The sequence below is a fragment of the Tetrao urogallus genome (assembly GCF_951394365.1).
Source record: "Tetrao urogallus genome assembly, chromosome: 10".
NCBI lineage: Eukaryota > Metazoa > Chordata > Aves > Galliformes > Phasianidae > Tetrao > Tetrao urogallus.
This window is the reverse complement of record NC_136823.1, coordinates 13,265,087-13,292,510: the sequence shown is the minus strand read 5'-3', so window position 1 is coordinate 13,292,510 and position 27,424 is coordinate 13,265,087. Positions and strand designations below refer to the sequence as shown.

General features: G+C 41.0%; 1 protein-coding gene across 1 annotated transcript in view; it reads right to left on the bottom strand.

Annotated features, from left to right (window-relative positions):
• PTPRG (protein tyrosine phosphatase receptor type G) overlaps window positions 1-27,424 on the bottom strand; it is a gene marked incomplete at both ends in the record, with an annotated part of 373,823 nt that overhangs the window by 45,767 nt on the left and 300,632 nt on the right. Inside the window, 5 exons of the mRNA XM_079540404.1 lie at window positions 12,508-12,640; window positions 20,319-21,114; window positions 23,279-23,328; window positions 24,524-24,632; window positions 26,633-26,817. Of these exons, the coding sequence (XP_079396530.1) occupies window positions 12,508-12,640; window positions 20,319-21,114; window positions 23,279-23,328; window positions 24,524-24,632; window positions 26,633-26,817 (1,273 nt within the window). The remainder of the gene's footprint in view (window positions 1-12,507; window positions 12,641-20,318; window positions 21,115-23,278; window positions 23,329-24,523; window positions 24,633-26,632; window positions 26,818-27,424) is intronic.

Genomic DNA, 27,424 nt, shown 5'->3' with positions numbered 1-27,424 from the left:
TTTAAAGCCCTTTTTCTTAAGCATCTTTTTCTGTGCTCAGCACACAGGGAATTACAATACAGTCTGCCCCAGATTGACACTGGGAAGTCAATGGGACCCCACACTTTTCAAATAAGGAGTGAGGGAGAAGTGGGCTGCAGATAGTTTAAATGTTTCCAAAAAGCTTGTACAAAGCTCTTCCAGTGCAAGAAAGCATTGCAAGGGATAGACTGGACGTCCAAGTGGAAGCTTAATTTCTGCAGACAACACCAAAACTCACCCAAATCTCGGAGTTGCAATAAAACATGGACTTTTCATTTCTCTGTAGGCCTTAGCACAGCTTGTATAATTACAAGAGCTGGTGAAATGGGAACATTTCTTGTATGTTCAGAAGCGCCCAGCTGCTTCTTGTGCAGAATGCTCCTGAGAGTGAGATTACACATTCAGACATGGTGAGATGAAGCAGCTGCTGCGAATGTATTTCAAATGCTGTGATTTCTCCTCTTCTGCTCGCTTATTCTGTGCATCTTGAATAAAACTATGCTGCAGGGACAACAAGTCTCTTTCTAGTAGTCCCCACCTATTCCTTTAAACTATACAACAGGGAACTTGTTCAGTGTAGCTGCGCGGATAACAAAAACAGTGATGTTGAACTCTAACCTTCAGCTACCACAAAGAGCTAAATTAATTCCCTACAGCACATCACTGCTGCTTTTGAAAAGGCCCAGACTCGGCAAAAAACAGATGGAAACGAAACTTAGAGACCTTTAAAGATGTCAAGCATTTCCTTGCAATGATGGCCTAAGAGTCTTTCTTCTTCCCATCACTTTTTTTTATTAATCGGAGCACACATGGCAGCTCCCTGTGTGGTACCACTTAGGGCTCACCCCATCAACAGAAAACCTTGGGAAATTATCATCTCAAGTTGTTACCACTGGGATAACAATGCTTTTATACCTAGAATTAAAAAGATGAATTGTCACAGCCTGGTAAATCAATACGCAACAGCAGGCACCGAACTCCAATACCGCTTCTCATGCCTTTCCTTCTCATAGATTGTCACTGTCAGGACCTGGCTCACAGACCCACAGAAAGGACTCCTTTGCACTTTGTGATCCCTGTGCTTTTGCTTCCAGGGCTACTCTTTTGAACATTTTGAAGCACTAACACATTTTGGACTTCAGGAAAACACAGCCTGCAGGAACCCGCTCTGGAAGGCAAATACGCAAGAGAACTGCAGAGCCCCCGTAGATCCCCAAATCCTTGTCTCCACCACCAAATGATGGTGAACAGAGAATTTTTGATCCTCCACTTCCGTGAAGCCATTTGTGTGAGGATCTGAATCAACCTTCCCTCTCTCTTCCAAAGAGCATTTGCCAGAAAAAATGCCAGAAACTGGCATTTCTAACGTCAAGAGGGCAGAATGCTTGTGAAGAGCCAACCATCTCTGAAGAGACTTTGGGGACCTGGTGTCAGGTTCTTATTCAGAGATGACAGCCATTACCATAAGCATAAGATTAAGGGCTCTGCCCTACTGACTGTAGCCAAGTGCTCCACATGAGTTGGCTTAGCACTGATAAATGTCACGTTTACAATGCATTTGCAACATGAAAGTCCATACTTTGCTTTCCAGGGACCTCTATGCCTGATTATCAGGAGAGTTAGAAGCATTTACTGAAGTCTGATGAATAGAATTAACACATCATTTAAATAGAGACTAATATGTATGCAAATTGGAAGAAGTTAAAAATAAGAGTTCAACCCATCATTTGAGAAAACGCAGACCTCATCCTTGTGAAATATGAATGTTTCAATTCACATCATATCTTCACATCTATGTTAGCTGCTCTGCATGTGAACAGGGTGCATCAAGCCCATTTTGATTTTATATTTGAATTGGACTTATAAAATGGATTATATTGAAACTTGAATAATATGTATGCTAATTAAATACTCCGTTTAATGACATAAATAAAGACAAAGACCAATCACAGGTTAATTTATATTTGCAAATTTCCTAACTACTGTGTTTTCCATTGGAAAGCGGGAACTTTATTTTCACAGTCACTGCAAAAAAAAAAAAAAAAAAAAAAGAATAATTTCTTTGCTGAAATGATTTTAAAAATCTTTTCAACTTTTTTTTTTTTCTTCATCCTTTAGGACCGACTCAAATAGAGCTAGAACTCAAATGGATTCTGACCTGTAAGCTGGCAGAATGAAATGCATGCCATTCATACTGATAGAAGAAACGTTTTCTTTTTAACAAGCTAAGTGTTCTGCAATAAACTGAATGAATTCACAATATGGAACATTGTGCATCCCAAGGCATTCGTTTTTGCCAAGTTGCATAGGCTGGCACTTTATTTTAAGAGAGGTGCAAAAAAGCCCACCCTTGCTCGCTACTGTTTTACTAGGCTGCTGATTCCTAGTATTTATCCATCCTGTTAAGATTGCTGAATTGATTTAATATTCTCCCCCTATAATTTTACACTCAGACCACATCCTGCTGTGAAATAGCTAGTGTTAATGTTAGTCCAAATGCTGCTATGGGACTTAGGACATCGCAGGGCACTTCAATAGCTATATTTTATGGTTACAAGGAGAGAGAAAAAATATAATTCATCTGGCTGTGGTTAATTCGCAGTTTCACAGCAGAGGTATACAGTTCCCTCTGGGTACATCTACTTGTATTATAGGATATTTCATTCACAGTTCATCTGAGATATTCCTTTAACTGTGAACCTACAAATTTATGTGGTACATCTTCTACAGAGATAGCTGTGTACAATTCAGCATATACTCTTACATACTAAAACATTATATAACATACATAAACCAGTAGCAGATGAACAGAGAACATAAACTATCAACAAATCAAACAGCAACAAGTTCTTAAATTGTTTCTTGCAGCTGAGAAGGGGAACAAAAAGTACAAACCCAGTATCTTAACAGATACTCTCATTTTTCACTTCTTTTTCCAAATTGATTTAATTTCAGAGAAAGTTTGATTACAAAATTTGATTTGTTTCTCTTCTCAATAGCTAATTGTAGTTCTAACAGCCACATTTCAAGAGTTTTAAAGTTGTATTAAAGTTTCTTGTAAAATAGCCTGGAAATGAACTAGCAGCTGAGTCAGAGAAGGCAGCAGTAACACCCTCTACCACTGTGCTCATCTGAAACACATACTCCTCATGCAGTAAGGTTTCCCAGTGCTCACGAACCAACTCTTAATGGAGCCTAACTAAAACTTGTGAGTATTTTAGAAATACTGGTTCAAAATCAAGCATCACAAAATAGTTTTTTTTTTAATCTGGTTACTGCACAGATCAAATCTTGCTCATCTTTTTTTCAAGATCTCATTACTACAGCAGCAGTGTGGAAGGCATTTACAGAGAAAGTGTCTGGAATTAATCCGTTTAATTAGTTCCACAGAAACAAAACAGAAAGATCAATTGCAGCTGTGCCACAGATTTCTCATTGCCTGACCTGGGATGCCCCTGCCTACTCCCCTTTGCTCTCTGCAGAGAAAGGTATTTCTGCACATATTGGGGACATGCTGTTACACCTCTAGAGTGGTGAGTAGTGTGTCAAAAGCAGTTTTCCAACCTGCTGTTGGGACTTTGTCCCTTTCAGTGAACTAGATGGCCTATGGGCAAAGCAAAGAGCTGTAAGTCTCAGCTCTTACAGGACACATCTTATAGCAAATTGAGGATTAAAATAAAAACTTGTGGTGGCTGTTTTGTTGTTTTGAAGGTCACCGACAAAGTATTTTGAATTCCAGTCTTCCACAACCAAAGCACGCATTCTCCTGTTGTTTGATTTAAGATTGCATGCTTGACATTATCTTGTAAAAAAAGGTGATGCAGATTTGGGCTCCCACTGAGTTCATAAAAGTGCCGGCAGAAAAAAATGCTCTCACAACTGACCCACATGTACAAACCCTACAGAAGCTGTGAAGCACAGCTACAAGTAAGAGTCCTCATTTAAAGGCACCGCTGAAAATAATCACAATCCACCAGGACTGCCTGTTCTGGGACACGAATCTTTAAGCAATCAACATGTCCTGCTTCTTTTGCAAGAAGATAATGTAATGACATCTCCAGGGCTGGTTTGATTTGGTCACACTGTGTGCTTGCTTGCAGGTCCTTTCCCCTGTCACCTTGGCCTCAAGCTGGCACTCGCTTTTGATAATGGCAGTATTGGCATAGGCAATATAGCAGTGCCTTGGGCAACAGTAAGGGTAGCAAACCACAACTACACCAACCTCTGCTCTTCTTTTTAAAAACTTCCAATCGTTGTTCTCCTAACTCTTTCATAATCTTAGGCTCCCTGCTGCAGGAGAACAGATGGAATGAAACTCCAAACAGATTTTTTCCACCAACCTGCATGTCTCCTGACACAGTTGTCCTCTGCAAGCTGCCTCTGCAGTTTCTTTCCTGCCCATTTTGTATCTTCCTTTCCCTGCCGAAAGCTGTAGCCGTCCCTCTCTCCTCCCCACACTTCTTCAGTGTGCTTTGTTATTGGCTTCATGTTACTCACTTTGAATGTGATGCATTTGTACTGTATCTTCTAAATGCTTTTTCAGCCTTCCAGTCTGTGATTCACAGGACAGTTTATCACACAACTCCTCTTTTCTTACAGTTGCATGCGCGCTTTAAAGCTCACACCACAGAACTGCGCAGAATGAGCCTCTGAGCTCCCATGCAGGATCAATGACTCCTGTGGTGTGCCTGACGAATGGCTCCTTAACCTTCTTTCAGAGCCCAAAAATGATGGAATTTCTGTAGTCCACTGCTTTATTGTCTTTCTTGTCATAAAGCTTTTTCTACCATCAAACCTGAATTTCCCTCTTGCTGCAATTTAAGCCCAAGACTCCTCATCCTAAGCACAATGGATGCAGAAGATCATTTATTCCTTGCAAGTCCCATTCACGTACTAGAGCACTTGCATCCTCGCAGCTAGAATCCTGCCTGCCCATCTGGTCTAACCAACTTCCTCATAGGAAGGGTAAACTGCACAAGAATAGCCACAGTCCTCTCTCATTTACACCTAGAGATACACCAACCTCTCATAAATTTGGATTTGCTTTTCATTTACAGGACAGCTGTGAGGAGAACACTGCTTCATGAAATTCAGATGAAGGCTGGGCATGCATGACAGAAGAAGAATCTGGCTACAAGTACCTGGCAAGAAGTAACTTGTTATGGCACTTGCATACTCCTGAAACCCATTTAAGGTGATACAGGTTCTTCATCTGCGGACTCAAATTTACCAGAGCAAGGTCTGCTTTAACTGATACCAGTTACTCAAAAGTCACTCTGCTAACATCAATGGGACTGCACAGATTTGAACCCGAAGCAAAACCTAGACTGTGCTGTTTCCTTGAAGTGGGACATCCCAGGCTCAAAGTCCTGGCAGTTACCACTGATACTTAAGCTTGGCAAATCCCACTCCAACTTCTTTTCTTTCTCCTTTCTTAAGGCAATATCTATTTGTTTTAAAGCAGCAGCTCACTACTGACCTCACCAATGAGGAAACTGAACTCTTGCAGAATTCTGTTTTGCAAGAAAAAGTAAAAGTAGTGTTAATTAAAGAAGAGTAAAAGTAACAGGCATATAATGAGATAACATGCCCCTTTACACAATCTAGCTCTTAACAGATCATCCAGCACGCTTAAAAAGCAACTTTCCATCTGCAAATCTGTCTCTCTCTCTTTTTTGTCTAATGAGCATGAGCTAGTCTGTTCAAAAGCCCAAATGGGCATCTCAGGGCCAATTCAGCAGCAGGGGGTCCGTTACTATAACAACTGACAACTCCCATGATTTCTGAAAGTCCTGAAGGCGCTGTTTGGGGAGGAACAGCACTATGGGCCACAATGTCACAGCCTAACTTGTGCTTGACCTGCTCAGCTGCTCCTGCACACTGTGCCCAGTGCCCAACCACCAGCCTGGATCCCTTCCTGATCTCCACAAGAAAAAAGGATGAAACTCCACAGCCTGTCACGAAGAGCAGCCACACACCACACTTTGGCTCTCCTCATGAGCTCTTCTCCTCACCCCAGGCTGCACGTTGCTGGATGAAAAAGAAGAGATGCAGTTGGAGAAGTTTTCATATTGATTTTCCCCATGATGAGTGCTCCGAGAATGATGCCAACAGCTAGAACAAGCAACTGGTGGCTGCCCTAAGCTTCAGGCTTGAAAGCAAGCTGCCTGTCATGGGCACAAAAGCTGAGCTCGACTCCCTGCTTGAGATGAGAGGGAGATGATCACAGGCTGCTTCCCTGTAATGAAAACGAACAGTGCTTTGAGATACCACACACAGCAGGGCCTGGTGTTTCAGTGCCTATTCCTCCAGCACAGGCAAATCAAATACAGTCATCTTCTGCAACAAAGCCTGGAGTGCTTTTCCTGCATTGCCTGGGTTGAGGCAGGGAGATCAGAGGGCTCCAAAACCAGGCTGGGCTGGACCCTGTCTGCCAGGCAGAGCTTCCTCTGATGCTGCTTTTCATCATACCAAACTCCACACAGTCATTCCCAGAGATGCATGCCGTGTTTGTTTTGTGCAGGGCACATTAGTTACTCAACCTCAGAACTGAGATGGACACAGGGATGGGTTTCAGGCACACAACTCACCTCCATGTCTCTTCTCATCTGCCTGTCGTGCTGCCCGCCTCAGCTCAGAAAATTTCTTTCCTTTGTCAGTTAATTCTCCCCACAGGCTGTGATGACATGGGCTGCACTCTGGGGCACCGCTGAACTCAAGCAGAGCACAAGCACCTGGACATGGTCCTCAGGCATCACCCGAGCAGTGTCAGCATGAGCATCCCCATCCCTCCTGCCTCTTTCTGGGCCCTCAGTTACACCAGTGCAACTCTGGTTACTGCATGAACCAGACTGGGAACTAATCTAGTTTAAATCAGAGCAAGAAAAAAAAACAACACGGATTATTTCTCAATCCAGCTCATCACATGGTTGTACAAACATTTGCTTTGGTATCACAGAGGGCAGTGCGAGGGCACGAATGGAGGAGGCTGCTTAAACCACTGCTGCTGAAATAAATACTTGAGCAACTGCACCTGAGGCATTCTTAAAATCAACACATCAGCTCTCAGAAAGTGTTACCTAGCAAGTCCAGGAGTGAGAAAACAAGCAGAATCACAAATATTTTAGAATAAGCTGAAGCAGCTTTTATCACTGTGAGCAAGCAATTTTACAGTGGTCTGTAAATTTGCAATGCTCCTTTTTCAATCAGTACAGTAGATGAACAACACATTGTGTACTCATAAAATAAAACCAAGAGATAGGTTCAAGCATCAATTTCAGCACTTTTTACAACCTACTACAGGAAGAAGTTCTCTTTACTTTTTCTTTTCCCAATGAAGTTTTTTGCACTACCCCACCAATGGAATAGCCCATATTCCCCAGAATTTAACACCAAATGTCAGTTTTCCAAGGCATGGTAATTAGATATGATAACTACAACAGCCTTTGGTCTTACGCTGCAGGTTTCATTTCTAAATTACAAATTGATTTAAAAATACAGCAAACCAATCCTTTTTTTGGTGCTGTTTCACCAGTGACTGCATTCAGATGCTGAAATATTGAACACCTGAGCTTGCTCCCAATGAGGTCTTTGCCACCAAGTTCAACAACAAGATCGTCAAACTGTAAGTGAGTTGGCCCCAGGTCACACAGAAAATCAATGAGAGTCAGAGAACAAACTTGCATCTCCTGGTGCTCAGTGTTGTTCCTTCTGTGCAGAAAAGTACTGCCGGAGAAGTGTGAGGCTCTGTCACAAGACCTGCTCCAAGGCCTCTCTGTTCAATTCAGCAGGATGCTTACTAGAAACCTAAGAAAACTCATATTCTCTACTAAATTCTATAGGGTTTTGCCCAAGGAAATTTAAAGGCCTCTTTTTCCCAAGCCGTCTCTTATACACACAAGGCTATAAACAAGCAATGCAAGCTTGCTTGCTCTTTGAAAGGCAGCAGCTGTGTTGTTCCAAAAATCCCTCCTGAATGTAAACATATTAGCACTGTATAAACAACTTGATTTAATAAGAAATGCAATACAATATTCCTGCTTTGTCTTTGGGATCACAGTGTTGATGGTGGCAATAATTCAGAGGTGAATTATGGTATCTGCAGAAAAGAAAGAAACAGAAAACTCTCCAGCTATAGCGCTGAATTAATTTCTTCCTCTTAGCTGAAAATGAGAAATGGCTATAATTTAGTTCCCATTTAAAAGTTGCTGTTGGCTAAACTGTAAAATCTTAATTGCGTCTTAATATTCTCTGCTTATTTTTCCCTTTGAAATCACAGTCTATAGCAATGTAATATTTAGATTAAAAATCAAAACGGAAAACAAACAGGGGAAGGTCACCAGTCGCTCCTAAAAATATTGTTTTTTTCTGAAGTGACAGAATGCAATGTGCATCTCAGTATTTTAGTTGATTTCTTAACCCTATTCACACTTTTACACCTCTGTGAGAAAGAAAGTGCCACTGACCTCGGGTTTTCCTTGCAGTGTCAATGTTCAGGACTTGTTCAATTTGCAAGAAGAATACAGAGAAAGCTTCAAGCCATAGTATGGCTCATCATGCTGTAAGAAGTCGTCGTGTTGCAAAAAAACTGAAGTCACACTCAATCCCTAAATAGTTTGGAGGTCACTACCAACACATTGTGATTCTCAAAGTTCATAGAAAAGGCTTTAAGAGTAACAGTGGCAGAGAATGCAGAACATGGAAGTCAAATTTTAAACTGACCTTGAAGAACTGCAGAATGATCTCACAGTACTGAGTCTGGATATAAAATCACAGATGCAAAACAAATGCCCAGAAATGCAGAAATCACGTGCTTGGTAAACTGCAGCTTTCAATGCACACACTTGAATGGGCTCTATATGAGCTAGTAGCACTCCAAAGAAAGATCCTAAAATCAGAGTGAATAGTTCTCCAAAAACCCAGTGGTTGTCCAAACAGAATCCAATTTCTGGAATCAGTCTGAAAGGAATGAATGCTGCTATGCCTCAATACTAAAAGATACCAGTTTCAGATTTTAGAACTGGGAGCAACAGCTCCCTTCATTGTGCCCAGGGCAGCTCAAGGACCAGCCAGGCCAGCTTCTCCTTATGAAGAATCAAAGATGCATGGAAACAAACTGCCCCCATGCCCAGGAAGACAAACTCCTACCCACCCTCCATGCACCCCGTGGCTCCCGGTCATCACACAGTGATGCTCTCTTCATTGTTCTGGGATAACAGACAGGACAATTTTTGCAGTTTCATTATGCTGACCTAGTTTATTTTCTGCTCTTCCAACTTAAGATCACATACATCTCTTTGCACAGTAGTGCCATTAGAAGTACTGAATTTAAGAAACTTCAATGGAAAGGTAATTCAGAACTGCTGCTTGCCTGTAAGTTCCCATCCCTTTTCATTACTGAGATGGCTATCAGATAAAAAGAAGGAAATGACCCTTTCTCATCAACATCAATCATATCCTTTCGCCATTTGTCCAGGATCCACATGGAAAAGGAACTAAGAACAGAAAATTACCTCTGCAAATAAGGGAGTCTTATTCAGAAATGGGACAAATCATTCCCATATACGTTAAATTACAAGAAGCCTCTAATGAACACAGCATGGAAGTTCCATAGATACAGGGAAAGCTTCATCAAACAGTGACTGACTCCTACGATTCTCCTCTTCACATAAAGTGAAGGGAAAATGAAGCTTCTTTACAATATATCATCACAAAACTTACTTTAGTTCTGTATCACAGAATGAGTTACAAAGGAGCAGAACAGAGAGAAACGTTTTGCCAAACCTTCATAAGCAAACCATTAATTCCTTATTTTGGTCCCTGGATAACAGGGGACCAATGCAATGTGAAGAAGCAGAAGGCTTTGCTCTGCTTCATTGTTCTACTTATGTCACCTCTGTTCTTCAGTCTTGTAATCCCACAAATGCTCAGAAATGCAAAAGTGAAAATATCATTTGTTTTACCCTTGTGATGTATTGCCAAAGGGTAGCCATGTCTCTTCTGCATTTTCTAGTTGTCTGGGTGGTATTTTTCAATGCTTTTTCTCACAAGAGAACAAACAATTGTGGTGCAAGAAAAGACCCCTTGGTCCAGCATGCCTGTCCCCTTGAGGGTTATCCTTTTACAACAAGCGTTTCTCTACATACAGCATCTTCCCCTTCAATAGCACGTTTCCCTTACTGAAAAATCTGTCTCAAACTCTTCTTCATGCCATTTGCTTTGATGGTGTTATTTAGCAAATTATTCCATATGTTGCCTATTAGATTTCAAGCTAAGTATTTCTTCCTGAAAATCCAGATCACTGTTCCTTTCCAACTTGTAAATGACACTCTGAGCTGTTTGAGGTTCTCTTTTTCCCTTACTTTCAAGCACTCCCAGAGATAAACATTTTATTTTCCCTGAAGAATGCTAATCACATTGAAAAGGGCATACAAAATGTTGTGTTACCACTTCAATGACATGGTCTGCACAGCGTGAAATGTTACCGTGGACAGTTTGTGTTCTGGCTGCTTGCTGATTTATCCTAAAACACGCATTCCCTTCTCTTATATACGTGTTCTGTATTTGTTTAAAAAATCCTCGGAGCCATGAACTAGAAATGCATTATTTTGAACTGAGAACGAGTACCCTCAAGTTTATTTATCGTTCCTCAATTTATTGCCTCATATTTATAAAAAAAAACCCTTTTGACACAGTTTCCATGTCTGTATTAATTTTTAACCTCTAACTTTTTTTTTTTAACATCAGCTATACGCATACAAATTTATCCATGGTTGTCAAAGGCTTAAATATATTATACACTCATACTTTTACCAAAGCTATCGATGAATGTTAACTACTCATGCAAATTATGCAGAACAGATAAAATCCAACTGCCGTCTGTACGCAAAATAACAAATATTACAGGTTTCAGTTAAAACCTTTGTTCCTGTACTTCCCTTGATTTATCTGCTAGGTTGTTATTACTAAGCAAATAAAAATGTTATGAGGTAGATGGTTAGGAATTTGAAAGACAAAAAGCATTTAACTTTAATTAATGTATGTTAATTTTAGACTTGAATAACATTATGATCTATTACAAAAAACAGTATTTACCAAAATTAGTCTCATCACTAAGCCAGTTCTTTCAAACCTTAATATTCTCTCAGGGACAGCACTGTTACTCTTTAAGTGGATTAAATACTAATTTTGCAATTATTTATCTCCATCCATTAGTGAAATTGCAGGAAACGTAAATGTTTTTCAAACAATGAGAGGTACCAACATTCTTCTCCATAATGGTTGTTAGCATTTTATCTCCAAATCCTTCCTCCCTAGCAGAGAATTTTGTACTGAAGCAAGATAAACTAGTCCTACACTACAGTGCTTCAGCATATGCCATATACTTTGAGGGCTTGGCTGGTATGAATGTGACCAAGTTTACTCTTCCAAAAGAAAGAAAAATGGGGGAGATTTTGGATAAGAGGTATACTGAAGAGCAGGACACTGAACTGGCATCTTTGTACCTTTTCCAATTTCGGCTTCTATGCATGTATCAGTGCAATTTTATTCACTTGTTTTATTGCAGTCATGTCAATTATTAGCTAATATAAAGAGAAATGATCTTTACAAGAGTACTGTCATCTATTCACTAATGTATTTTAGAATGTTCCCAACCTTGACAATTTGTCATTGATCATGAGCAAAACGGGGGTACTGGAAAACAAATTGGTATTTTTTTAACTGATTCTGCAAATAAAATGATCAATGGACTGCTATTCCTCACCAAAGCTACTTTTCTGTGTCTTGGCTAATCAGATTTTGAAATAATTCCAAAATACCTTTTCTGAGGTTAATCTCTGGTTACATTTCACTACAAGACAAATGAGGTGTCTCAGAGTTTTGGTTCTGACGTAAGAATGCACTCCAGCTTCTGTCTTCTTCTAAATTAACTGAAGTTGGTTTGTTGGTGGCAAACCCAGCCTTCATCACTGAGCCCAACTGGTGTAAAGGATGACATCTCTCCTTAAGAGGATGTTTTTCCTTCAGGATCTGTACTTCTGAACACTTCACCAATGCTACATTTAGAACGTGCTCCTAAGTGCAGTGTTATGGAACATTAAATGATTTTATCCCCCTTTCATGGAAATACGAAGGAAGAAAACAAGCACCTTAAGATCACACAGAAATTAAGTCTCACTGGGCTTTTCTCCCATGACCATCTTTCCTTACGGCTAAGACTAAGGCTAACTGTGGAAATATCTGCTGACATTACAGCTGGCTCTGACATTGCTATTAGTAACCAAATTTCACGACACAAAAAAACGGTATTTGAGGCTGTTGAATAGTAAACCCAACAGAGACGTTCCAGCAACCAGAGAGATAACTAATGCATCTATCATCATAACATCCAACAAAATAAAAAACACAGGACCACACTAAAAAAACATCATTCCAAACGTGTTTTAAACCATGATCAGTTTCTGCATGTAAAGGAAACATGCTCACCTCCAGTAGACAAGCACAGCAATGAGAAGAATGAGGCACACAAAAGTCAGTGCTGAGACCACAATAAGCGGGATGATCCATTCCATTTTACCAGGAGAAGGTCTTGTGGCCATGCTGGAACTGTTCTTGTCAGCTGCGTATTAAGCACACAATAAAAACAATCACAAAGTGTAAAGAGATTTACAGTGTGGAAAAATGTGTAAGGAAAACAAATAGTTTCTCCATTTTACATGATATGAGCAAACATTCAGAGCAAAGATCTTCTAATTGCAGGGTGGGACTCCATTTGTCTTTAATTTGAAACTTCAGAGCACAAAAGTATGGTGTTTATTGCCACATATGGCTTGGATTTTACTCCTGCCTGTAATTACAGTCTCATACACAATTTTAGGACTCATGCAAACACCTATTATCAGACATGGAGGATCCCACTGAATTATTCCACCACAGTAGCAAAGTAAATATTTTGCTCCATCATCACTGTTTGCAGGTAAATGCACCCTGTTTCTCAACACTACAGGGCAGCTCTCGTTTGCCAAGTTCAGCATACTCTCCTTCAGAAGTAAATTTCTTGGTAACTATCTTAAAATAAAAATCCTCAACATGTTGGGTGTCATGTCACATCATTTGCTGAATTGTCACAATCTGGTGAGTTACTGCATACGAATGCACTTTTTAGCATATGGATTGTCAAGATGGATGGATGAATGAATGGATAGTATGTGTTGTAACTGACAGAAGAAATCATTATGCTACAGCTTTTGAACAAAATTAAAGTTGGTCAATATTCTGAGATCTGGTCGAGTAACTGTTTCACTTTTTTCATGATTCGAACACCGTGATAAAATTATTGCAAGTACGGAAGTTAATGAGAGTGGACCCTGTAACCACACTGTGTGGCAAAAAATGTCTGATTTGTGAAAATTTGAATAGACTTGATGAATAATTACTTTTAGATATAATTTTCAGATATTTATTTATATTTATTTCAAAGATAATTATCAGATACAAATTTCAAGCTTCTACAGAATTGGACTCAAAGACCCTTCTGTGAGTCCCTTGCAGCTTGGGATATCCTATGATTGTAAAATCACGGTAGGCAGAATGAGATTATAAACAAAAATATAGAAGTGGATTCTGTATTTCATTCATGTTTCTAAAAAAAACAGGCAGGAGCTGATCAATACCTGTCAGTGGGATATAATGGGAAACAATTACTGTAAACAGCTTCTGATTTGAATGAGAATTGAAATGTACATACTTGACTTCTACTTATCAGCCCATGCAAGTCTTTCCTTACCAATGTGCTTCCTTGCCCTCCTTCACTACTGTATTATCATATCTTCTGAAACTGCTGCAAATCCGACCAGAAGAACATAATTGCCTTTGCACCGTGGGCAGGCAAAACACAGATAATTGGAAGTCACCAGATGTCACATAATATGAAGTCATACTCTATTTTAATAGTATTTAGATTATACTCCTCCATAGGCAGGAGTAAAATTCAACTAACATGGAAGTAAAGGTTAATTGTAAATGCTTTTCGCCTGACTGCTGAAAACAGAGTGAGGCTGCAGGCTGCTGCAAGCCCAGCAAGAAATCTTTCTCGTTTTAAGAAATAGGCTGATGGAGGTAATGCCCTTTAGCAAGCAACCTAAATGAAGTGCTAATCAGAGGGATGTTTGGGGGAAGTGAACGTGCACTGAGTGTAGAAATTATCAAAGCAAGATGAGTAGCCAGTTGTCTCTGACTTCAGTCTGAAAAGATATTGAGGTTACCAACAGAGCCACACATTGTTGTACTTAGAGCACGTGGCGAGCTTTAGTCTTCACAGCATACTAATAACATACAACATACCATTTTAAAGACAGGTCTTTGATATCCTTGACCAGCAAAGAGTAAGAAAAAGAACAACCCCGAAACTAAAAGCAAAGATTTATTCTCTGTATTTGTAAAACTTGCAAAAATCATAAGCCCTGAGGCATCTTTTTTCTTTTTTTTAATCAGTGCATTTCAAATCATCTAATAGCATGAAAAAGTTAAGACTGTGAGGTAAGTGTTACTAATCAGAACGGCAAAAAGGAAAAAGTAAAAGCATGCACTGAAATAAAGCCCAGCAAGGAGCCAAATGCTCCCCACCACCTTATATCTATTGGGATATTACTTCATTTCCCTCCAAGGACAATATTCTATTCTGTTTCACCTCCACATATTTCAACATAAAAACGTATGTTTTTGTTTGCATGGGAAGAAAATTAAATCCATTCTAAGCACAGCACAGGCAAGAGTCCCAATGCACGCTAACAAATTCTGCAATGCTCATGATGCTCCTCTGACTCAGTCTACTGTGGAGAACACACTTATCTGCCCCTGCCAACTCCATCTACCGCAGATGTGAGGATCAGAAGTGCTCAGTGTGCTGAATGCCAGAATTGCAAATGCCATTCCTGCATGCTGATGGCTGGCCCTGACTTCCAGTTGGGAATGCCTAGGCAGTGATGTGCTGCAGAAAAACATAAACCATCCCTGCCATTCCTGTGCTGGCTTTGAGGATGTGTTAGGTGTTTTCCACTGCTAAGTAAAGTGTTGAGAGAGGTTAAATAAACCAATGCTAGTAAAGCTGTTGTAAAATGACAGCTGGGGCTAGAAGTGTAGCAATAGAGCTAGAGTGCTGGTGGGTGTCTCATTTAGGCAAAAAATCCTAAGAATAGGCAGCACGCTGAGCAATGTGGAAAAAAGTTAAAGAAAGCACACACAAAAAAGACAGATCCAGGCCTATTTATTTCCCCGTTCACCTCATATCAAAACACATACAATTAAAAATACTAAGAATTTAACTCTTCCTTTTCCAAAGCAAGAATGTTGAGACATGGTATCACCAACAGCATATCCTTGTAGGGGAAAAAAAAAAAAAAAAAGGCTTAAAAATGGACCATGAAACTCAATTTTTCATAAGAAATGTAAACAGTTTCCAGTGGCATATGCCTTCGTTGAATTAATTCAGTTTGCCTTTTACTGGCTTGGAATACATCCCGGTAGGATGGAATAAAAATTATTACAGTGTATTTGTTTCAGGAGGTCCCACATGACACAAGCCTCAGCACTGCTAGATTAACTTCTACGTCTGCAAAAATCTATAACTTGCACTTTTCTGCGAAGCACTCATTCAGCAATGCCATCCAGGTCCTGGAATGGATGAGGCCATGGAATGGACATTATTATAGAGTAGTGGGCAGTGAAACTCGTGTACAAAGGTCAAGGCATTCTACAGTCTATGAAACGTACTGTTTTTTCTGTGTATTCCTGGTAGTTGGTTACTGAGAATGGGGAAGTTTATATCCCTGAAGTTGCACTGCCTGCTATAGTAAGCAACTGGAGGTGCAATATATAAGGTATCTACCTTTTTATTTTGAAACTTCCCATTATCGTTCCTTGACGTTACACAAACCACAGTACAAAGTTCTGTTTGTTGTACTGTTACAGATCCCTAACTACGAAGTACACATTCTGCATGCCCAAAGAAAACCCCCATTGCGGCGCTGCCTCAGATCATCTTGTCACCTGAAAGAAAGGCAGCTACCAGCAAACAAAATTACTGACTTATACAAAGCTATTAGTTTTTCAAACATGGAGCTGCAAAAACATATGCTTTTTAAAAAGATTACTTCCACACGAGCTTGTATTACTGCACAGCTATCTTCTTCCTATTTCTTTGAAGGCATTTTTGCAGCATTCATACTTACAGGTTGAACACAACATGGCATGGCTTTTCACTGTTTTGTAAACAGATGCCAATCATGTTTAACCCTGATGTTGGATAACTGAGATTCACACTGCTTGCCTACTCAAATTGCTTTCAGTAATCCAATTCTTTTATATGCAAGCCATTTTACTGCTTGCTCATATAAACTGCCATGCGAAATGGCTCATATGCCACAGGAAAATACAGTTTAATAATCCTTGCCATGTATGGAGAAAGAAAGAATTACACAGATGTTTAATTATCTTAATGAGGTTACCCCCAAAAGGCTTTTGTAACCTCAGGCCTGGCAAAGACTGCTTAATAAACTAAAATTCACTATGCTAAAACTACATGCCTGGCTTCAAGTTTAATCTGTACATTGTGATCTCTCTACATGGCCCTCCCAGGGGAAGAACTCAGCATAAATGAGTGGGCGCTGAGGGATGGGAGGACCCAGGTGAAGTTTCCATCAAGAGCCAAACCCAGGCCTCTGTTCTTAGTCCCAGTTCATGACTCAGGTTAAAAGCCCCAACCAGGCTTGCACTGCCTTGCTCACAACATCTCCTTTCTTCATCTCCTATCAAAAGCAAAGGGTCTGCTCAACTTTTCGGCACAACAAACCAAAATTCTAATGGGCTGTATCTGCTGTAGCCTGATTAAATGGAATCATCCTACTTCCCTGCTTCTTTCTTTTTTTTCTTTACTTTCTCTCTTTTTTTTTTTTTTGAGCATCATCTAATTGCTGCTTTTCTAATTTTCAGGTTTCAGAGTCACAGACAATGCTGAGCAGCTGTGTGTGTAACAGTTGCAGATCAAAGGTACAATTAGCCTAATGTGGGCAACAAAACAGAGAAAGGGATGATCAGTAAAATGAAAGAGGAGAATGCAAGCAAGCGCTCAGTGACAGAAGAAAATCATTAATGTTGGCCAATACCACCAGACAAGAAGAGGCCGATGCCATTTGGAAAATAATGACATGGCCTCAGGAGAGGTGTGTGTATGTGTGTGTGAAATAAACACTAAAGGAAAATGAGCCTTGATGTACTAATTGGCCTCGCACTTTCCCCGTAATTTCTCGTGTTCCCCGTTCCCTTCTAATCATCCACACTCATGAGTACTTCCCCATTCAGTTATCTCCTCACAACTGCTAATTTGTTGCTATAGAATTAATTTTACAAGTGTACATTGTTATGAAACAATTTTCTGCTCTTTAAAATGATTAAACTTTCTACTCACAAAGACATTTTGGAAACTCTGACAGCTTTCTTAAAAGTGTTTTCCTGGAGAAAAAAATGCATTCAAAAAAGTTCCTGCTCTCTTATTCAGACACATCTACCAAAATATTTGGGCAAATTCTGGTCAGGCAGGCCTCAGCTCTTCCCAGTCACAGTCTGGGGACAAGATGCAAGGAGAAGAGCCTTGCCTGGATGGACTTTGAAGGACAACATCCTCACAACTACAGAGATTCAGACTGAATGCCTCTGTCCCAAAGGCACTAAGAAGCATCTCAAAATCTTAGCAGAACTGAAGAATGTTTGTCTTACAATGTCTAGGCAAGGAGTTGCCACAGTTGTGAAGAGCCTAGCTTTTCCCACGTAGAAGTCAAGGACAAGGAATGAACAAGGGAAAACGGCACACTCAGACCCTTCTTCTCTGAACAGCTACTCCTGCCTTCAGCTGCCAAACGTCTTCCCCAGCAGGCTGAGGGACCTCGAAGAAGCTTGTCTGGGAAGCTGAAAATCACAGAATCGTTTGAGTTGGAAGTGACCCTTAAAGGCTATCTAGTCCATCTCCCCTGCAATGAACGGGGACATAAAACATGGCACAGTTCCTTCCCCTCACACTGGCTACATCACCAGAGGTTTAACTAAGATTTAACTAAGGTCAGCTGGGGTAAAACAGATGACTCTTTCACTTATCTTATTCCCCAGCTAATATGTGCTGGTTACTTCAGACTTTGTTTCCTATACAGGGAAACCAGATTATTAATAGACAGTGATCTTCAGAAGTTATCCTTCCCCCATATAAGCACAGAAAAACCTTATTTGCGGAGTCTTTTCAAGACCAATCATCTTTGCATGCAGTCTTCAGGTAGGGTCACTTCAAGCTTCCAAGCCTGCAAGTACGCGGAGCTCTTAAAAGAGCCTGTCTGGTAGGAGGCAAAGCTGCATTGAACTACTTTCAGTGATAGTTCTCTGCATGCTAAAAAGAGACAGAAATCACTACAGACTGAGGGGATACAACCAGCAAGTACTTCTTAGCAATATGAATGATATTTCTCTCTTCATTGATTTTTATCTTCTTCATGGAACAAAACCCTATCTAATAAGAATCATTTTCTCATGATCTAGCTAGTAAGACCAGCTATTCATCCTTCTTTCAATTTGTATTAGGCTGAGAACAAGCCACAAGGCCTTCTGCCAGCACTTACATAAGGGGTGTCATAGTTGGGCCATCTAAGAAACTGGTGCAAGAGAAAACACAAAGCAAGAAAGGCAAGAAGAACTAAAGATAGCTATTCCAGAAGCAGGTTTACTGATGCAGATCAAACTGTTGGGTAACAATGCTGAATGCTTACTCACAGCACTGCAAAGAACATTCCCTCCCTCTCACTAAAATGGTATTAAGGGCAAATGGCATGCTGAAAGCTGCCTGGCAGGCATCTCGCATCATATTCAGTGGGAGCAGTGGACTTTGAAGATGATTTTCAGGTGAGGAGTAAGAAAAATGGCAGTATATTTATTAAAAGTAAAATAAAATTAAAAAACCAGCAAAATATGATGTATGTTTCTTGGTTTCCTCATTAATCTGTTCTCTTACAGAACAGTTATGATTCACAGCATTACAGTCAGGTCAGCATTTCTGTAACAAATGTTATTAAAGATAGGATTTAGCTTTGTTTTTTAAATTGGTTCTCAGCTATAACTGAGTGCACAACGTCTGCATTTTTGTGTTTCTAAACGTAGGGAAAAATAAATATTTAAGGTTTTTTCACAGTAATCTAACTCCAGACCTGCTTTGATGGAAAACGAAATTACAAAACAGTCTATAGATTAGCAAAATAAACAATAACAATCATATAACAAATAATAAAAACATGCGATATCTTATAAATGCTGTGGTAATACACATAATCACTCAGACAAACTTCTTCTTGTATCCAAATCCTAGACCATACTCTGCCAACAAATCTGTATGAATGCACTCCATTTGCTCCTTGCAGTTAAAATATCTGTTTTTCTCACCAACACCTTGAGATCCTCAAGAAAGAACATGTCTATACCCAATGGACCTTCTGCACAGTTAGCTGGGAGCACCAGGAGATGCCTGTTTATGTAAGTAGCTCCTGACCATACAGGATTTGGTGTTCTGATAGATGCAAAAAGATTGTATGTGCTGCGTACGTTATGTAGAGTAGGTACATAAATCTAGAGTGGATGTATACAGGAGAACTATAATTCTTATCAGGACAAATGAACAATTCCATGAGCTCACTCTGGCTGAGATCATTTCATACATAAAAGAAGGCAACCCCAGCACAGAAGGTGCCTTGTCTTGCAAAATCAGAGCATGTAGGTTTTGAGGTGAGGAATAAACCACCAATGATCCCATATTTGGGAGAATATCTCAAAGCCCTATCAGGGAGAATCCTGCAGATAAACAAAATTAGCTTAGAGCATACAGAGAAAGCCTCCCTTGAAACACCAGCTTGGCACAGCAACCACTCTTACAAATTAATTTCACAGCTATAGTTCACTGCATTTCCTCTTTTTAAAAATCAAAACAAAGCTCTTCACGTAGCCTTTTCCCAAAACACTTTTTCCAAATTTTCTCTTCTATTAAGGAATACGAGTAGCAGAAATCTGTTGTAAGAAAATAAAATTATCATCCTTCTCTCTCTCCTCCTCCCAGTAACAATTTGTTGGTCGGGTCCTGTGATGAACTATCTAATGGGGAAACCAGGCACCAAAAAAAATTGTTGTGCCTTTCGGAAATCAGTAAGGAATGTGGTTTGTGTAACTTCCCAACAATCTTATGCTTGTAAAAAGTTTCCCCAGATGTCACTCACCTGGATTAATGGTGATGAATTTGTTATCTGAGGGATGTTCCTCTGGAAACCTGTCGTCCTTTGGGAGAGGTTTTCTTGTTGTCTCTGGTCTTCTTGGGATCTTTCCCAGATAAAGTTCATCGGTGAACGCTGGCGGCACTTGGGTGGAAGGGAGAGGCTGGGGCTGAGTGTCTACTTCAGTAAAACTCTCCTCCTCAGGATGTCCAGCCTTGGGAGCAACATTTTGGTTCGGCTCTTCATCTGATATGGTTTTATTTCCTTCCTCCTCCGCAGTCCAGTTGGGTGAAGCCGTGGCCACGCTGGGCTCTGTGCTATTGCGTGCTTCCGCCGCAGCTGTTGCCCTGCTTTTCTCCTTCTTTTCAGCCTCCTTTTCATCTTCTTCCTCACGCTCTCTTTCTCCATCCTCACTTTCACTCTTTTCATCCTTCTCCCCTTCCTCGGCTCCCTCGCCATCCTTTGTCAGTGCCGAGTCCCGCTCTGGCCCTGGGGAGGCAGCAGCAGGCTCAGTGGTGGCCACCACGGGCCGCCCAGCCTGCTTGCTGGAGGCGGCTGCCGTGGGCAGCCGGGTGGGCCACACGCTGCTGGGGAAGGAGGAGATGCCGCTGCCGCTGAAGCCCAGCCCCGCCAGCAAGGTGCTGGTCACCACTGAGGCCACGGTGGCCTGGCTGCCACTGGAGGAAGGCCCCATCCCTGTGGCCATGGACACAAAGGAGAAGGGGAGTCCCGAGGAGGTCCAAGTGGAGGAGCCGGAACTGATGGGAGCCATGTCGGCTGAGGAGGCAGGAGAGGCTGTGGGCTTGAGGAGATCACCAGGAGCAAAGGGGAAGAAAACAAGAGCAGAGAGCATCAGTAGGGGTCCTAACACGCTATCTGTGGTCATTTTCCCTTTGTTTTTCTCTCCCTTTCCGCACAAACACCATTCCGCTATTCTCTTATTTTGAGAGACCTGAACTACCCAGATGCAAGGCTGAACCAGGAACAGCAGAAGCAACAGAGCCACAAATGACTATGAGAGGAAACCTGTGCTTGCTATTTCTGAACAATCACTACCATAAAAAGCCTCTTTATTCCTTATTTGATGGTGGAACACTCTCCATCCACATCACCAGTGACTTGTGAGTAGTGTTTCCTCTCAGGGGTAAGAGAAGATTTAATGAAGCTTAATGAGTTTAGCTTCATTACTCACAGTGCTTTAATCCTCAGAATACAGAAGCTTAAAAATACAGTGTTACATAAGGGTTGTCCTGAAATAACAGCTGTATTGCCTACATGTGCATCCATGGCTGGTGGGGTTGCTCTGATAGGAAACTGGCTCTTCCCACATGCACTGTGAGGGCCTTAAGTAGTACTGTTTTAATTTCCTGAAGTACCCATGAGCATCATTCTGCTAAGGACTAGTGCTGCAGCAAACATGAGATACTGCTCTCTTTAGAAAAGAGCTGCAACAATACTAGCTGGGCACTCCTGAAGGACTTGCAAAGCATCAGGGTCTTTTTGGCAAATCATCTCTACCAGCATCATCTGACTGAAAGACCCACATGTGTACTTGGTTTTCTCCATCCATGGGATTCTGCCTGCCCATACAAGTTCCAGCCACTGCCAGGTAGCCTGGAGAACTGAGGGGAAGCAGAGAACAAACCATGAACTTAGACATCTCTGCAGACTGCCAATGTTACCCCCATAAAGTCAACTTGGTGCAATGTGCACTCACTCTCTGCGCACAAACATGTATGTTCCATCTGAAATGGAGAACTTTGGTATATATAAGAGATAGACAAAAAATTCTAAATTATATGTAGAAAAAGACAGTGAGGCTAAGTGCGTTTGTCAAAGGACAGGAAGCAACGATGTGTGAGAGCCGAGATCAACACTGTCCACATCACCTCAACATGTTCTCTTTCTGACTTACTACAATCTGCTTCTTGGTACTAGATTCGCCAGCAAGAAGAGCTTTAGGTGGAAAGGTGCCTACCATACAAGGACAAACAGGGGTTAAATAGGTCCTACTGAATCTCAAACAAGGCCATAAGATGTCTGTATTTCTGAAGCTGAAATCTGTAACTTGACAGTATTTCTGCATCTCTGCAATTCCCAGTTTCAATCAGGCCATGCAGTTGAAATGCTGCAGCAAAACAAGAAAGGCTCTCACATGTTATTTTTAACCAGCTGCAATCATAGAGTACCTGAGATCTCAAAAGCAAACCTGTGCTTTATAGATTTCAAGTCAAAACTTTAAATAAGCATCTAAACTTTTGGGTGCTTATCAGTGTGAATCCCTAAGGCACTGTGAGGTTTGCTCATTGCTGGCATGTGCAGTCTCAAAGCTGGACTGGGTATTACAACTTGGCAGCAGATTTTACATATCTAGAACACCTCTATACATCATTAAACCAACATTAATCATTCAAATTCAAGCTCTGTATGTCTTACTTGCTTACTAGGGAGTATATCAGACTGGAGCAGAATAAAACCAGAAGCAGCATCCTTGCAGAAAATTCAATAGTTTGTGCTCAGTTCATAAATCCGACTGGACGGTTTGGTGCACTGAGTATTGACAGTTTTTTCAGTTATTGATAGTTTTGAGCTAAGATGCTGTGCATGAAGCATGATTCTTGTTGCATATACTTTTGGCTAAGCAATTAATAAGAACAGTTAAATTAGTTTCCACAGTCATTAAGATCACATATCCCCTCTAAAGGCATTCAAAATATATTTGGGAAGATTTTTTTCTAACTCGCGAGTCCCCAGTGGTCAAAGCCTTTCAGAACGTGAAGTGAAAAAGCCAAAATCCCTTTAACATGTCAGGTGGGTTCCTTTGCGGTTCGGTTTGAGCAACCACCTCCCCAGGACAGCGCGGGCTGCAGCACATTCACAACATCGTGCTGCCACCTGGTGGGAGCGCTGCCCCGACTTCCCAGCGCCCATCAGCTCACTGCAGTGATTTATGATCCCCAACTTACCACTCCTGTTTTCACAATTCTGGTCCCCTCGAAAATTCGAGTAGTGTTAGCTGAGAAACAAAGAACAAGAGCATTTCAGTGGACTGGGAAGGGAGTCAGGAACTGACAGCCATATCACTATACAATTCTTGCTAAACAGTTGCTGAATTGCCACTATTAAGCTTGTCAACGCGGAAAGGAAATTGAGGCCTATGGATGAATCGGTGACCAAGGGCTTGGCAGGAAAATTTCAGAGAAGACCTGTTGCATGCAATGAAGTCCAAAATATATATGCTTTCTCAGTCTGGAGTTAAGGCAATTTTGATATTATTCACCTAACTCTGTACTTGTGCCTAAAGAGAGATGTATTATTCTTTAAGCACTCAGGCCTGGCCTTTTTTTTCTGCCTTATATATTAGCCTTATATATTGCTATTTACCTAAAGTAAAACTATAATCACATTCTGAACAATGTTTTGAAAGCTTGAACACAGCTGAAGATTTGAAATAAGATTTCTTTTAGGGGAGACCTGGAAGGAAACACAACATCCGCTCTCACTGTAATGTGTGTATCACTTCCAACACTTTGAACTAGAGTTCCCGGAGTATCTGGCAAAACTGCCAGTAACTATTTACTCCTTTAACTGTAATTTAATAGGTATCATGGTCAAACCTCAAAGAATCTTTCAATTCTACCATCTGCCAAAAAAGGTCATAAGCAGTAACACACAAGTTTCTGACTTCTGCCTGGCATCTAAGTGAGCTTCATAACACTATGCTGAGACAAGATACTAAGAAATGGTGAGATTTTGATTGGACAGGACATTCCCTGTCTGATTCCTGCTCTCCCTGCGATGTCGTTAACACCACAGCACATACTGCAGACACCCGGGCAGAACTAAGCTGTGTCCATGTTGTGCGTACAGTAAAACATCTCTACGTGTGATTCTCAACATGAGACTGATCTACTTCTCCCTTTACATAAATTAAGCACATCTGCACGTTCTGCTATAGCTGATGTGTAAGAGTCTGCAATGGATTTGTTCTAGAAAACTAACCCCAAGAAAAGTTTTGCACTAGGCAAATTCCCATCACTGGAAATAAGGCACTGACAGTCACTGGTCACAATATAAAATGAGCAGTATCTGCATGCATTCAAACATCATCTGAAATCATTCCACACCATACAGCATTCTGTAAAGAAAATGTTAAACACGCAAAGAGTCACTTAATGTAAGAATATGTATGTACGTTTGGGTTTTTTTACCTTGAAAGAGCATAGTCTGGCTAAAGTCACTACGCATTTCATTTCGGCAAACTGCTTGAACTCTGAACAGATAAAGGATGTCAGGTGAGACATGGCTAATGATGGCCTTCTGTTTAAAAAAAATAGATATTATTCAGTTTTTTACCCCCACAGTACTGTCCATCAGTTTGAAATATATAAAGCATTGTGCTAACATTGTCTTACATGGCACAAATGTCCTCACTGATATCTGAATGGAAATTTTCACTGGTTCCCCAGGGAAGGGCAAGACCAAGGTCAAAGGACGTCCCTGAGATACAAATGATTCACTCAAACCTTGCAGAACTCACTGTTTCTCAAGGAAGAGAAAGGAGGTGAACATGCCCCATGACAGTCTTCCGCTCTGAGGGTCTCTGCTCTCAGAAACACCTACATTCCAAATTATTTGACCTTAAGTGAATTCAAATGAGATTTTTGTTGGCAGAGATGCAAGTCCCAAACCTGTTTTAAGCGCAGAGAAGGACAACATGTTCAAACTGACTATTCTGCAACCAACAGGTTGTGGCAGCAACTTGATGCTGGCGGCCTGCAGAAGCTCAGCCACTGGCTGGGATGTTGCTCTCCACTCTTACACACTAGATGCTGCCTTGCTGCCTTCCAGCTACTCCTCTGTGTTGCCTTAAACTGCAATCACATCAGTTCAGTTTTCAAGCACAAAGCACCAGTGGCTGTGGAGGTCACTTGAAATACCAGTGATCTCTTCAGCAAAACACTGTCTAGCTTTGTTTCAAGATGGGACATCCCAGCTGTCTCTGCCAGAGCACTAAAGGCAAATTGCACTTTCCTCCGAAAAAGAGTTTCTTTCTTCTCTTGCCCCTAAAATAGACTAAGCTGTCATTGCTTTCTTAACCTCCAAGCTCTGCTGCACAGCACAGGGTCTCACAGCAATTTATTTCCAAGCTATCACTCCATCACATCCCTTGCACTTTTAATTATTTCTTTTACATCAAACAGGATGCCGTCTCCATGCCCACCTCATTTTTGCTGATTAAGGCTCTCCTCCCTACACCTGATTAAAATGAAATCTCCCTTAAGAGTGCAAAGTTATGACAAGAGAGAGGTTACAATACATCATAACCTTGGATGCCTTTCAATACATTCCTGTCTGGTTTTGTGAGGCACATCATTCCCTAATGTGACCCAGATAACAATGTCTAGTGGGGAAATTGAAAATATTAATGGAAAATGAAGTAAAAGAATCTTCATCTAAGGGAATAAGAGAAGTATTATTGTATAACTGATTGAATGGGCCCAGAGGACTGTGTATTTGAAAAAAAAAAATACGATAACAGTCATTAGGAATAACACTCTATGCTCCTGCATTTTTCATGTGCATATACAATTACTGATTTCATTATTCTAGAGGCTTTCTTTGATTAACAATAAACGGAGGCCTTTCAAACCTGAATATGTCACTTTGATTTTATATGCAGAGAACGTTAAAGACTGGTACAATACTTGCTTCCACTTAGACAAGAATGACAAGCAGATCAAATCCTAAATGGAGGAGATAGATCAGTGTTTGCATCTGTGCTGGAGATGTCTTGCTCTTCCCACTTTTTCTCTTACAAGAGGAGTGAGGCAGTGCATGCACAGAGCAACTCTGCAATAATCCTCCTGCCCTGACTGCTGCTGGCAGCACTCACAGATCAGAAACCGATCCAAAGACTGCAAAGGGCTATGCACAGGGAAGAGCCTGAACCCAGCAGCAGATTCTGGGGGATCGGGGATTTTAATGTGAAAAGCTGTGAGCTGAACAGAAGCTAAAAGGTACTCAGAGTCTGACTATTTCCTGAGACAGCTGCTTCTTGGCAACAGCACATGAAAACGTGTCTGCAGATTTAGTCCTTTATGCACTCACATAAGCTATAAATTCAGACACCAGTGTTTTGGGTAAGTCTGTTAGGCAATGTTCAACTAATGCGTAACAATCTAATAGCAATACATGGCAAGTCAAATCCTAGTCTGTCTGTAATGTAACAGCTGCTTCCCTCCTCTGCTTCCTTCTGCTGAGAAGACAGTGTAAGGACAGTTTGATACGTGTGCCTGGGGCTGATGCTGTGGTTTTACCAGGTCCTTGTCACTGTCCTTGGTGAAAGTCTTCTCCTTTTCATCTTCATTTTTAGTCCAACTGTAGGAGATCATGTAGTTCATGATTGGAGGGTGGTAGATGGTTTCTGGTTGGTTCCAGGTTACAAGCAACGCTGTCCTGTTCACAGGCTGCACTTTCATGTTGACTGGGGGAGTGCTGCAAGCTGAAAAAGAAAAATATGAAACTCTTGTAAATAACTGAGAGAAAACAAACAGGGAGAACTGTGCCTCACTCTAAGACCCAAGCTTTTTCTTTAATGCCCTTGCCTGCAGTAATAGCTTACACTGCAATCCACTGAGACCAATGGGATTTAATACCACCTGCAGCTGCTTTCTGCTCTCCAGAGTAAAGGGAGAGAGAGAATCCATTCTCTGCAAGCTGACTGCTCAGTGCTTTGCCTTAATTTTAGTGCAAGCATTTGCACGTATATTTCAACCTGGTCACTAAAAAGTTTTCTATTTCCACATTCACAATTACAGTAGAGCCCCATCTTTCCTGGCCCCCAGCCTCCCACCATATGAAGGGAGAAAACTACCTGGTGTGCTCTGCAGGCTCTGGCAGTAGTTGTATCCTCTAACAATGTGACATTGTTATGTCAGTAATCATTCTCCTCCTAACCCAGTACATCTTTTGTACATGAGAATTTAGTTCTTGCTCTTTTTTCCTACATGTTTTCCTTCATAGTCTCTGAACTGTTTGTCATTAAAATATCATCAGCACAGGAAAGAGCAGCACCTGATGGCCCTCAGCCATCTCCTTCTGCTAGCAGG